Here is a 15,078-nt window from a genome sequence, read left to right on the forward strand (position 1 = left end):
TATTTCTAACGAACTAGCTAATCTTGGTAAATCTTATCCTAACGATGAGCTTGTGAGTAAGTTACTTAGGTCTCTTCCTCCCCATTGGGATTCAAAGGTGACCGCGATTCAAGAGTCAAAAAATCTCAAGACGCTAACCATAGAGGAGCTTGTAGGATCTCTCATCACCCATGAGATGCTCCTTACTAGCCGACAAGAGGAAAAGAAGCCAAAGGAGAAGGAGAGGGAATTTAGATCCCTAGCACTCAAGGCTTCCAAGGAAGACTCATCAAGTGAAGCGGATAGTGACGAAGAGGAAGCTTTACGAAGATTTAAGAGCTTGTGGAGAAAGAAGCATAAGAAAGATAAGAAAAAGAAAGAAGAACGTGATGTTGATGGAGCCTTAAGATGCTTCAATTGCAAGAAGATTGGACACAAAAGACCGGATTGTCCACTTCTAAAATCAACTTCCTCTAGGTACAAGGGTAAGAAGGATTGGAAGAAGCATATGGCTCTTGCCGCCGGTTGGGATGCGTTAAGCACATCGGGCAAAAGCTCAAGTGAAGGGGAAGAAAATAAAAAAGATGATCTTTGCTTCATGACATTCACCAATGAAGTTGAGGTAAACTCTAACCCCTCATATTCTTCATCTAGTAGTAAAAGTGATAGCATACCTTATGATGAATTATGTGAAACCTTGCATACCCAAATTTCCAAAAACAAGGTTCTTAAAAAATCCATTTTAAAATTAGAAAAAGAACTTGATTTTTTGAAAAGAGATTTATCTTCTTCCATATCTCAAGAACAAGTTAATCTTGCAAATCATAAACTTGAGATTGATACCCTTAAGGGTAGTTTGGATGAGAAAACTTGCCAACTTTTAAAACTTCAAAATATGGCAAGCTCCTTCAATTCTTATGAAGATGAAAGAAATGAGCTTTTAGTTCAAACATCCCATCTTCATAATGAAAATGAGAGACTTAGATTATGTTTACATGGATTTTTAAATGGAAATAAAATTATTGACATAATCCTAAGTAAAACTAGTCTTAGACCTCAACATGCTTATCATGATAGGACTAGTGTATCTAACCCTCTTGTTAGATGCCATTTTTGTGGAATGAATGGTTGATTACCAATTCCAATGTGCATCCAAGAGTAGGGCTAGATGTGGGACCAAGAAATCTTGGGTTCCCAAAACCCCCAAATGATGTTATTCATATTGTGTAGATTATGGGTTTTTGAACTTAAAATTGAATATATTTCATTTGTATGGTTTTTTTGATAACCCCTCTTGTATTGTAAAATTATTTTAACTAGGGGGAGTTAAAATTGAATTTTTCTTTGAAAAATGGGGAGCTTTAAAATTGTAAATTTTAAACCCTTTGTTTTTCTTACCCCTTCTTTTTGTTGATGACAAAGGGGGAGAAGAATCTAGAGTAAAGACTCTAGAGTAAGAAAAATGTGAAAAGAGTATATGCTTTGATTTGCAAATCTCTTGTGCTTGTCATCATAAAAAAGGGGGAGATTGTAAGCCCAATGGTTTTTACCTTGGCATTCCCATCTTGTTTTGATGATTCCAATACACAAGTGATCATTTATCACTAATGTGTTTGATTGTCTAAAGTTGTAGATCATGATAAAGTAAGATCAAGGATGCTTGGATTGAAGGCCAGGAAGCCCACATTGGACCACTAATTGGAAGGCCAAAGTCATCAAGCAAGAAGTCATGAAGACTTGAAGACATGAAGAAATTCATATTGAAGACCATTTTTTGTCTTTTAGAATGTAATTGATCCAAACCTAGATTAGGTTTTTTAGAGGCATAATTAAGGTAATCTCACACACCATAAATAAACAAGTGATTGTATTTGTGGAGTTCCAACACCTTGGAACCCTCATAGCAATCCCATCTTGGTTGAGAACTGGAAGCCCAAAACAGAATTGAAAATCTGCTCTGCATAGGCTTCTCGGAACTCCGAGAATTATTCTCGGAACTCCGAGAAATGGTCCAGTAGACTTTTTCCAACTTCTGTGTGGCTTCTCGGAACTCCGAGATTTTTTCTCGGAACTCCGAGAATTCTCGGAACTCCGAGAATTATTCTCGGAACTCCGAGAACACTCCAACGGTCTGAAAAAGAGCCGTTTGGAATTTTGCTGGAATTACCTCAATGCCATTGAACGGTCATATTTTGGTTTTCCTATAAATATGGGTGTTCTAAACATACAAACCATCAATCCTAACACTGTAAAACTTCATTTGAATATCCAAGAGTGAATCAAACTTCAATTGTGCCTCTCATCACCATCTTTAGGATTTGGATCATAGGCTCAAATTTGTACATCCATTTTGTAACCCTTGTGAGGGATTTTTCATTTCTTTCTTTCAACCTTCGAGTGTTGTATTCGGGCGAGTATTCGGAGAAGCGAAGCCCATTCTCCGTGGTGAGGATAGCCACCGAGGTTAAAGCTATTGGGGTGAGGATAGCCACCAAATTTAAAGCTATTGTAATTGGCATTCGATCTTCGCCAAGGTTAAGAAGATCAAATAGTGAAGCCATCAACGGGTTTGGTTGGTGGAGTGGAGTAGGCCTCGGATTTGAGGACCGAACCACTTTAAATCTCGGGTACACTCTTTCTATCTCTTTGCTCTCTTATTTGCATTGCACCATTAAATTTAACTTGTATGCTTGAATATTGATTCTTGATCTCTTAATCTTAAAATCGGTTTAAAAGGTTTTAAATTGGTAGATTCTATTTCTTAAAACAACCATATTCTCCCTCCTCATTGTGTTGCCATTCTAGTATAACTTGGGACCCCCCTACACCGATTTTTCAATGCACATCAAAAGCTGGGAAGTGGGTATCCTTTTGTAATATAGTGACCCTCTTTGTTTCAGCGTTGCTGCATTTTCTTGGTGTTTTGGCTCTGTTCAGCTAAACTCTATGTTTTTTGGTGGGTAATATGAGGTTTGGCAGGACCCCAACCAAATGTGTTAAATGAATTTCTCCGAAATATTTATTTCACCAAAAGAGCAAAGGAGGCGATGGTCCCATTTCCCATCCGACTCTTCCAAACTCATCTTATTACACTTTTAAAAGGAAATTGATATATTTGCCCCCTATTTGTACTTGGGACAGCCCCCATTAATTTATTTATGACTCCTCTTTTACGCTAGAGGAGGCTGTCCCAGATAAAATAAAAAAGGACAAGTATAAACTTATGTGCTCCACCGGAGATTTTTACAAGGGAAGTGATATTTACGCCCCTTTTGATCACCAGGGACACCTAGTGCTAGTGTACGTGGCAATCAAAACAATTAAAACCACTGGAATTTTCTGATGTCAAGTACATTTGCCCCTCTTTAGTCATTGATACACTGGCGCCGGGTGTCCCTGGTGATTAAAAATGGGGCGTAAATTAAATATCACTTCCCTTTTACAAATAGTTTATAGGCACTGCAAAGCGTCCAACCTAATGTTGGATCACCCCGGCCAAGTTGGTGGGCTCCACATCGAATCACACAGGAATCCGGTGTGTTCAATTGATTCTATTAATTACACAAAGATGTCCTTCTTCCTCTGGATTCTTGCTTGGGTTCTCTTTTTCTTTTTCTCATTTGGGGAATGCGTGTTGTGGGGATATGAAACTGTGTTGTTTCTTTGCCTAGATCGAAACATGAAAGATCTCGAGTAGCCGTATCTCTGATTTTTCTTAGGGTCTATTCCAGTGAGGGTAAATAGGAGGTAAAACATTCGTTTACCCTCTATGTAAAACTTAAGCGTGTTCCAATAATCAAAATATAATCAACTTTCCTCGTAAGTTATTTCCTTGCTACCATCTATTTACTCTGAAAGAGGCGAAATGGCATACACTCAAGGAGGTAGTAATCAAATTATGCCGTATCATGTTAAAATGACTAGAGTCCTCCTATCATGGAAAATGACCTTATATACCAATGACATAAATATGATCAAAATATCTCCATTCAGGATAAAATGACAAGAATACCCCCGTGTCATGGAAAATGACTAGAATACCCCTATAACACAAAAAAGATCAAAATTTGCCGTATCAGGTAAAATGACCATATGCCCCTGCATCATGGAAATGGCAGAAATACCCCTATATGACCATAATACCCCTGCATCATGGAAATGACCAAAATGCTCCCTATATAGGGTGAAAATGACCAAAAGACCCCTGAGTCATTGAAAATGAACTAAAATATCAACATGAAACGATGAACATACCCACCATATAGGGTAAAAATCACTAGAATACCCCCGAGTCATGGAAAATGACTAAAATACCCCAATATCAGGTAAAATGAACACAATACTCTGAAGTCATAAAAATGACTAAAATACCCCTATACCATAAAACATGATCAAAATATGTCATATCATGTAAAAATAACCATGATACCTCTGCATAATGGAAAATGACTAAAATACCTAAGGTGAAAATGACCAAAATACCTGTCATAGAAAATGACTAAATTACGCTTTATGATATAAAAATGATCAAAATACCCCAATGCAGGGTAAAATAACTAGAATACCCCGGAGTCATGAAAATGACTAAAATACCTTCATGACAAAAATGATCAAAATACACTGTATCGGGTAAAAATGACCAGAATACCCCCGAGTCATGGAAAATGGCCGACATACCACTATCCTGAAAATGACCAAAATACCACTAAGTTATGTAATATGATCAAAATACCCTTATGACATTTACCCTCTACAATATGTGGTCCTGGAATGCTAGAAATAATATACCCCATTTATATTTACATGGTAAGTAGATTACATCGAAATGATTTACCCTGAAATGGATTACTGCCTCGTATTTACCCTCATTGGAACAGACCCTTATGAAAAATCAACATCTAAATTGCAAATAATATATGCCTTTTTCTGACATTCGTGCGAGGAAGCACCAAGATCCAAACGAAGAGTAGTCACTGTAACAGTCGAAGCAGCTCTGTTTTAGTTTCTCCATCCTTATGGGGTGAAACTAACAATTTTCAATGGCACGGTCCTTATTTAAATAACGACACTCCTTTCTTTAGTTTAGAATCCCAATTACCTCGTAGAGTTTGGTTGTAGAATTGTCACACTCCTTTTTTTTTTTTTTTCTCATTTGGTGTAACCGTGTAAGTAGTCAAATAGGGAGGAGGCAAGCTGCAAGGCCCCAACCGTCCATGTAGATTTGTCCGGTTCTAGGCCGCAGTCCTCACCGGTTTTATTTTTTCTGCGGAAAATGTGTCTACATAGGGAATGGGAGTTAACACATATAACCCATGAACTTTCTCTCTCCACTTCCGATGTGAGACTATTACACAAGCCATGTAGAATTGTGACAAGTAGTGTTTGGTTGCCTTTCTAAGAGTAGGGGTAGGGAAAATCAAGCACAAACCGCCCATTTCTCTGGGAAAATCAAACACAAATCTGTCATTTCTCTTTACCAGATTCCATAGAATTTACGTCTCAGGCATAACATGGGTAGGGTCCACTGTTTACACATGTTTTGATGTTGTCGGGCTATGGTTTGGACCCAGAATTTTACACATCATATTTTAGGGAAATGATATAGGGAGATGACAAATTTGCACCCCCTAAGGATGATTCGCACCCTGAATTGTGGCGTCAAAAGACGTGTAAAAGGGTGTGAATCATCATACAGGGGTGCAAATTTATCATCTCCCATGATATATTCACCCTCTTTCTTCCCATGGCTATGGCCTTGTAGTGTAATAGGAGTACTCATAAATACACTACAAGGGTGGCCCGGGAAAGAAAATAGGCGAATACAGCACTTACCCATATTTTATGCTGTAGGGCCCACCATACACCTCATGGTTTGATGGGATGGGCCCTGCAATCTCTACCCAAACCCATGCATGGTATAGAGAACATTACACCTCATGCATAGCTTGGTGGGGCACTATTTCATGTTTTGAAGGAATGCAGACCCACGATCTCTACGCAAAAAAAGAGGATGGGCCCACCATTTTACACTTCATATTTCATGGGGTGGGCCTGCCATTTTACTGGAATTTATTCCACGCAAATTGTTTCAAAATTTTTTTTTTTCCTATTTTAAGGAAAATCATAAAATTACTAGCCACTGGCATTTTTATAAAACTTTTTAACCTGATTCATAACGTGTGTGGGCCCCACCATTATACACCTCATGTTATGATGGGATGTCGCCTCCATCTACGCCCAAACCATGTATAGGGTAGGCCTCACCATTTCACACCTCATCCTTTTATGGGTTGGGGTCCACCATTTCACATCTTATATATCACAAGAAATTATATGGTGGCCGACCGTGTGGAAAAAAAGGCAGAGAGAGAAAACCTGTCACCCTTGATTTGGGATTCAACAAGAAGTAAAAAAAGGAGGCTTTTGTTGGATAAAAATCAAGAGGGGGGTGGGTTCTCTCCCCGACCTTTCGGCCACCGTATAAAATCTCATATATCACTTTCCTAATTGTTTTTTACAACAAGAGGAATTATAAACTGAGGGGCGCCCTTGTGAAATTGGAGTGAGAGGGTGCCCCCATTGGCTGCAGGTCAGCATCTTGAGCTTATGATGGCTGCAAGTCACAGAGTATTAAATGCAGTTTGGTGATTTGTAGCCAATGAGGGGTGCCCAAGGGCGCCCTTCAGTTTAGCATTCCTCTTTTCTCTTTTACAAATATAAATATCTATGTACAGTTTTTCTATCGATCCACACTCAAGGTGGCAACTGGGCCGTGCCGGCCCGAGGCACGCCCGGCACGGCACGATTGCTACAGTGGGCCGTGCCGGGCTGAAGGTTTAGGCACACGGCACGACACGCCTGGCACGACAAAAAACAATGGAAAAAAGGCTTTATGTGGCTGTATTCTCGTGCCGGCACGGCACAGCACGACATGGGCCACGGGCGGTGCGGTGCCTAACCTCCGGCACATTCGTGCCGTGCCGTGCCTGGCCCGCGGGCCGTGTGGGCTTCGAAATTTCGTGCCGCCGTGCCACCTTGAATCCACACCCATGCATGGCATGGGCCACGAATGTTTACTATGCCAACATCCCCCATCCCCCGCCCGCGGCATTACGCATGTGACGTGATTTGACGTGAAAAGTGGGCAACTGTAACGCTTGTTTATAAGGGGGTGCATGCCTAATGTAGGTGGGGGTGAAAATATCATCGCCCTAATTTTTTTTTGAAATTATGAATATATCCGTACGTTTCTCTGTTTCTTTTGTTGCTCTCAATAATAATTTTGGCATTTTAAACCCATTTTTGGCCTTATTAAATTTAGGGTTTGGCAATCGAAGGCATCCATTTTAGAATTTGGAGTTTAAGTTTTAATCAATTCATCCAATGGCCAGCATTGTTGGGTTGGGAAATGACTTTTCAGGACTCCCAGCATCTGTGAGGTGGGCCCAATATGTTGATAACTGAGCCCTATTACTAACTGTGTCCGTCTATGGGACTATGCCTACTATGCTAATATGCTATCAGCTCTGTGAAGTATAGAAAAAATGGGATCCACACGGCTAAAATCTAACCCCCCCTTTCATTCTCTAGGCCAGCCCCATCTAGTGTATTTATGACTACTATAGCGGGGGGTGGCCAAAGGAAGCAAAAGGGACGAACATATCATTTCTCTTTTAAAATCAGTCAAAATTTTAGTGGGTCCCATTTCGTGTTATTTTATGTTATGTTGTCAATCAAAGTCAGTTCACTGTTATTTTTTTTTTTGCCGAAACAGAAGGTTCCGTAAAATGCGGACAAAAGAAAAGCTGAAAAAAAGTGTCATAGAGAATCAGTTTTCCATTCCCCCATCAAAAAACAAAGTGCATGCGCTACCTGATTTGCTAAACGAATGATGCCACCGTTTGGATGCTAAAAACCTGGTTTTTAATCCATGATTTAGCCTATAAAATTCATGTTTATGCTTATAGAGTCCGTGTTTTAGCGTGTGAAATACCGGATTATACAGTCCTTGTATCAAATATGTTTTGCTATCATGCACCCCCCTTTCACCACCACCTTCTTTCCACCACCACTCTCTGTCTCTTTCTTAGTCTTCTTTCATAATCCCTTTATTTACGTCTCTCTATCATAACTCTTTTTCCTTTTGGTCCAACGCCAGTTAGACTTCAGATTAATTAAGTGGGCTAAATTTGAATGGGCTTCAATGGGCCCAACATATTTGTGAAGCTTGTTTTTAAGTTTTCTAATTTACTCAAGAATTAAGATATAAAAAAATCTTCTGCTGATTAAATTAGTCTAAGGATATGACTACATAGGCTAATCACATAGTTTATATGACCCTTTCGTCTAATATTAAGACTTTTACAATTTAAATGTGGGTTTTAATATGATTTATCTTCCTTTTTTTTTTTCAAGAAATAATATGAGTGGCCCAAAGTACAAGTGTGGGCCATTTGTTCGAGATCCAAACCATTTTAGACCTTGTTATAGATGGTACATGCACACCAGAATCCACCCGCATTGGATACTATGAAAACTTATTTCATGGAGTATGAGCTGAGGAGGGGAAGAGACTTGCGAGGGCAGGAGTGAAGAGTGTATGTAAAGGGCATGAGAAATTCTTAAATACACTGAAAAAGTACACTACTTCAAATTGGGTTTTTTTATCCTGTTTTTCAGTGCCTTTCATCCTCTCCTCACTCCATCTCTAGGTCTTTTCCTCTTCACCCATTTCTCACAATTTGCCCTTCCTGATATTCCATGGTTGCCAAATATGTCCTTAGAATCATTTGATGGAAGTAGAGTTTGGTTCTAAACCTTACTAGATAAATGGTTTGGATCACTGAATAGATTCATTCGTTCCCACAAAGCATGCTCCAATTGCCATTCATCTTAAATCAATAGCTTAAAAAGAGCTGCATAAGTAGGCCCCCATTGAAGATGGGTATTCAAATTTCATTAATTGGAATATCCAACCATCCATTCAACAAAGACAATTAAAAATTAAATAAAATGGCAGTTCATCATATTCATGTACAAATCTCAGTGATGTAACGGTGAGGATGATCGAATCAGTGCAAATTAGGTATGGGCTCACCTCTACTGGTTATTAATGCATTCATGGTTTGATCCACGGGCCATTGACAATATCACCAGAAAATGAACGCTCTTGATCTTATTCATGTGGCACACATCTAAAGGGGTTTACACACAATCTTTGAGATGAGAAAAAAAAAAAACTGTATCCCAAAATATTTATATCCGAAGCCCAAGCCCTAAATCTGTCGTCGTATTATCAAATCCCAAAGGCCCAAAGAAAACCCAACTTAAATTTAAAAGCCCATTAAGCTACCCCCAGCTCACTAATTGTAACGGCCACTCCTGAAAAACTGCATGCATTTCTGACAAGAGATAGAAAAACAGCAAAAGAATTCAACACCATTTTCTAAAAAAAGCAAAAGAATCCAACAATCTCATCATTCATTCCATCATCTTCTTCTAAAACGAACAAATTTAAAAATAACTAAAATAAATTATTATTCTATTTTCTCTCCTCCTCCTTCACGGACCTTCAGAAAGAACACCAGTAGATTTACAGAATAAAATCTCCCATATCTCAGAAAAAGCCTCAACGATAAGATGATGGTGGGCCCTCGAGTTCAAAGACAGAAAACAATGAAGAAGCTGCTCCAAATCCTTAGCTTCAAACATCTGTTTCTCCAAAATCATCTCCATCATTGATCTCTTAAAATCTTCATAAGGATCTTCCGATCGTTTCACCACTGCAAAACTCTCCCTCACCTTCCCTTCCACGCTGCATGGTATTAGTCGCCGGAAAACTGAAACCCTCGCAGGAGAATCAGTTTCCGGCGACGGAGGACAAAACTCCGACGTGGGTTTTGCTTTGTTACCATTGTTGTTCTTTCGTCTCCCCAATTTCACCTTCTTTGAGACCTTTTTCTTTCTACCGAGTCCAGGTAACTCGCGAATCGGTTTTAAATGTGAGTTGAAATCGGACGAGTCAGTGGAGAAGCTTCGAGATGAAACGAGTGTCTCTGTTTCATCGTTGTATAAATCTTCACGTTCTCTTTCTTCGCTGCTAAACCAACCACTGTCAGCAGAGGAAGTGCTGACTCGGATTCTCGGTTTCGTCGTTTTCTTCTTTTTCTTTCTCTGCTTTTTCTTGTTCTCGTCGGAAGGCGGGACAGAGATGATTTTCCGGCGATGGGGTTGCACGTGCGGGTGCTGCTCGACCACGTGCCATTTCTCGTCCTTCTTCCATTGGAAATCGGATCGTGATTCTTGTGAGTACCATTGTGAGCCGTCCTCGCCGGAGATGATCTGGAGGCCGGACTTTGACCTGCAGCCACAGCCGACGGAGACTAGGGCGGAGGACACGTGTCTGCGGAAGGAGGAGGAGCGGGTGGGTGGGCGTGGAGGGGAGACCGGGAAATTGATGTCGATGGGTTTGGGATTGACCGGAGAGAGATGGAATATGACCGGGAGTGGGTTTTCCGGCAGGGATGAGGGGTCTTTTGAACGGCAGGATTGGAAGGATGGGAGAACGCGAGAGATTTTTAGCTTGAGGCGCTTTGCCATCTCTTTTTTGTGTGAGAACTTTGGGAAAGGAGAGAGGTTAAATAGTAGAACAAGTAGGGGTGGAAATATCAAATACAATGCAGAGAAAATAAGTCAAAGAGACAGCTTTTAAGCGTCTCGGCGTCTCCTTTCTATGTTTGGGGCGACCGGTTAAATCATAGAACAAGTTGGAGTGGAAATATCAAATACCTTACAGAAAATGAGAGAGAGAGAGAGAGAGAGAGAGAGAGAGAGAGAGAGAGAGAGAGAGAGAGAGAGAGAGACAGAGCAGGTGGCGGTGCAAATGTAAAAGAAAGTATGGAAAATAAGAGAGAGAGGGGCGTGGAGATATCAATTCCATTAGAAAAATGGGATATGATGCTATATTTAGAAGCTTATAACATGTGAAGGGCATGGCAGGGCCCACGTACATGATGCTACCATGATCCTTACCCTACCACCCTGATACTCGTGTATATAAGATGTATATAGATGAGGGATGATGAAAAAAGTTTTGAAAATATCATTTGAAAAAAATCTTTGTAGACAAGCATCATTTTCGTTTTTGGCCACTTTGAGGTGTAGGACGATCGGGTCCATGAACATCATTGGCCACCACAATTCCACCCTATTGCTCTTACACCGACTCTCATCGGATCATCCTGGGACCTTTAATTTGTCATGACATCCTTTGGTTAAGATGTCTTCAGACCATTGATTTTTGCACCCTTCAATCTTATAAATGAGATGTCTTCATCCGCGTAGCTAGATGCACTTTGCTGCCAAAATATGAACCATCAGATCACCAGTCCTCATTCACTAAGAAAGTGTGTTACGTGTTGGATGAGGAAGCAAATCACACTCTTAGTACATTCAGGCCCGGCTTGTTTTGGATTTTTCATTCACAGGTAAAATAAATTTCATGACGATTTTTAAGTGGAAAATGCTTAAAATTTTACGACCTTTTAAGTCAGAAGGAGCCTAAAGTTTTGTACAGCAGACTTGAATCATTAGATTATGATTAGATTAAAGAAAATGAGGTGGATAATGATGGTCCACTAGATCAAATGGAGCGGATCAGAAAAGGAACCATATGAACGGCTGACCACGGGACGTCCTCAAACTATTATACGGCGCTTGAAAGAAAAATAAAATTAATTACCAATTAAGAAGAGGTTGAATCAAATCCAATATAGAAAATGTAAATTGGAATTGGAGAATGAAAATCTTGTTTTTTTAATCGTATAATTAGGGAGAATAATGATCCCAGAGAGAGAGAGAGAGAGAGAGAGAGAGATTTTGCAGGTAATATATTGATATCAGCACCCCCAACATTTTAAACTTTATGTGGTTTGTTTGTAGAGATGGGCGGGAAAAGACGCCTGCATTGGAAGCCGGCAGCGCCTGTGGAGGAACTCGTCGACACGCGATTGGCTGTTGCGCCTGCATTGCAGTCATTTCATGCCTAATTTCTCGCGGCGTCTTGTCTTATCGCTCCAATTTCTCGGGTTTACTTATTCTAGAATAGGTGCAGTGCCTAATATTTACCCTGTTGAAAAACATACGTGGGTACAAGTACGGGCTGTAGATGATCCAGATCGTTCATATGGAAGGCAATATCCCAAGGATCACTCCCTTCACACTATCCAAAATTCCTATCCATTAGATTTTTCTGTCAGGCCATTCATATGTTGGGCCCCAACGTAAGAAAATTGATCCTGATCTTTCGAGCTATAGAGGTATCTTATTTTAGGAGTACATCCTATTTATGTTGTGCCCAAAACACAATGAATGGTTTGGATCTTTGAACAAGGTGGGTGACACTTTGTACGATCTAGATTAAAAACGATTAGATTCACAAATAGCTCCTCGTGGGTCCCACTACCCCCTCACTGAGCCCCTCTAGAAGAAAAAGGTTCCTGCTTATCTAAATGCCTTCTCTAAGTTTTCCAGCCGTACGCTGACTGATTCTTAACGAAAATAAAATACACGTGAGAGCGTCTTATTGAGGATTAAATTTGAAATAATAAAAATATTTTGATCTCTCTCTCTCTCGCCATTTCTTTTCTCCATTTTAAAAAGGAAGAAAAATTCCAAGTAATGACGAGGCCGGGTCGTGACGGACAACTGGACAAGACGAAGCTTTGTCCGACCTGGTTAAGGAGACCTGTCCACGTCATCATCCAGTTTGTTACTTGGCCTCTGTCTACGCGACAACAGAGAAATTCTTTGATTGTCATTACGCATTTGTCCTTCGGCTCTTCGTACGGTAAACCATGGCCTTTTCTCTGCTTTTGATATATATATATAAAAGAGAAAATAGAGAATTATTGTCCATTTAACACGTCAATGGAGATGATTTTTACCTTTTTTTTGCCCTCCCCACATATCTGTACATATTATCTATGTGTGGCCCGTGTGTACAATTCACATCACAGGCTGATCCAAACCGTCCATGTGATGGAACACAACATCAATAGGTTGTGCCCCAAAAATCATTTCCATAGGCTGATCCTAGCCCTCCAATCTATAGAGGTTTCCATAATATGTTGTTTCTCTTAAATCAAATGGTTAAGATCACCCTATAATTTTTTTATTAAAAAAGCATAAAGGAGGGGGTAAGATTGAAATTATGTGGCTTTATAGGATGATCCAAACCGTCCATGTGATGGAACATAACATCAATCGGTTGTGCCCGTAAAATCATTTCCATAGTTTGATCCTAGCCTTCCAATCGATATAGGCTGATCCTAGCCCTCCAATCGATAGAGGTTTCCGTAATTGTTGTTCCGCTTCAGGTGCCCGGAATCCGTCAATATTTTGCAAGTGTCCTGCATGCGTAATGTAAAGTAGTTCTTTCGTCATTGTCATGTCTTTACCTCTTCTCGGTAGTTTTTTTCCATAATTGTCATAGACAGGTACCTGTGGACCCCGATCCGAGGACGAGTGCGGCGAGGGACGCGAGGTCCCCACAGCAATCCTCAAAGATCTCCACAACGTGAAGGAGAGCTCTGCGACGGAACTCTCGAAACGGATGCCACCCTCACAGCATAGCATGAGTGGCGATATAAATAGAAAGAGACACATCCTGATCCGGAGCCAGGGCTCGAAACCAAGATATATCTAAAAATAACTCAGAGTCGCCATCCATGGACAAGCCATGGAACCAAAACAAATGCTCTGTTTGCAATGGATAACCAGAGATACAAAAGGTTCGTGCCTGATGACGAATGGAGAAGGTCTGAAGAGCGCCCCCAATTCGCCCGAGTGCGAACACTTGGTCTCTTATGCCATTTATTATTAACCTCGAAGAGTTTTGAGCAAAAATCATGTGAAATGGGAACAATCCTCAGGAGTCGTCTATCTAAGCATGCATTTCCTGAGAATAGAAATAATAAGCACACAAAAAATAAATGAAAGAGGTGCCACCTAATTATTGCTAGGTTATGAGTGACATACCTAACTGGTGTCTAAGTTCTGGTGTACAAACACATGCAAGCTACAGCTAAAGGTATAGGTCTGCACAAGAAAGTAAGAAAACACAACAAAATATGCAATATAACACAACAAATCCTAAGACTCTAAATGATTTAGCCCGAGTCCTCGGATGGTCTGGTATTCATCCAAAGAAGCCTACGTATCCCCGCCTCCACGAGAATCAAGGCAACGTAGTTCTTCGCGCCTATTCTAAGCTAGGATGCCTAAGACACCTAGACCTCTATATTAGACTCGATCTAAAAGACCGGACTAGTTTTTAAAGCTTCTTGAACGATTATTTAGATTCCAGTGAATTGTGAATTTTAAGACACCCTATATGCCCTAACTAAATGCAGGTTAGCCCTAAGCTAATGCAGGTGGTTCCTACAACCTATGTGTAACTAGGCTGTGCGTCCTAAGGAAAACAATGGGATCACTAACGCATCTTAGACCTAGTCATCAGTCGGCAATGTGAATCGCCAACTGACCGGACGGAGGCGCTCCTATAACTCTAGGACAAACCCCTAACTCTAAAACAAGCACACAACAAACAGACAACAAAAGACAAACTCCTAACTTTAACACAAACACACAACAAGCACACAACAAAAGACAAACTCCTAACTCTAAAACTCTCTATCTAGGACAAACTCCTAACTCTAGAGGAAGATCTTGTTGAAAACAAGGTTTTGAAGAAAAAAGGGTTAAAGCATTTATTTACAAAGTTTGGCTGGACTTGGGATGAAGATCCCAAGCTGCACTACGTACCTCTTAGAAGAGGATCAAGCCAACGTAGTTCGAAAGGAACTCTCAAACTACGCTTCTAAAAGAAACACTCATACTTCAGACTTTTTAAGGTTTTTTATATTTTCAAATGTTTTTGATATTTTTAAAGTTTTCAAATGTTTTTGAGTTTTAAATTTCTAATGTTTTTGGATTTTAAAGCTTTTCCAATGCTCTAAACCTTTAAATGTTTTCAATCTTAAAGGGGACACGCAAGTAATACCATAAACTAAGGCAAAGCCTTAAAGCAAAAAAGGGGAA

At 40.1% G+C, this 15,078-nt stretch overlaps 1 protein-coding gene across 1 annotated transcript; it reads right to left on the reverse strand.

Annotated features, from left to right (window-relative positions):
* Positions 1 to 9,439: 9,439 nt before the first annotated feature.
* On the reverse strand, positions 9,440 to 10,617 carry OFP7 (ovate family protein 7). Its single transcript, XM_077377482.1, has one exon. The coding sequence runs from the start codon at positions 10,576 to 10,578 to the stop codon at positions 9,541 to 9,543; it is 1,038 nt and encodes a 345-aa protein (XP_077233597.1). The 5' UTR covers positions 10,579 to 10,617; the 3' UTR covers positions 9,440 to 9,540.
* Positions 10,618 to 15,078: the final 4,461 nt, after the last annotated feature.

Source organism: Tasmannia lanceolata, unplaced genomic scaffold (assembly GCF_043159265.1).
Source record: "Tasmannia lanceolata isolate RefF3 unplaced genomic scaffold, GAP_Taslan_0.1 ptg000004l, whole genome shotgun sequence".
NCBI lineage: Eukaryota > Viridiplantae > Streptophyta > Magnoliopsida > Canellales > Winteraceae > Tasmannia > Tasmannia lanceolata.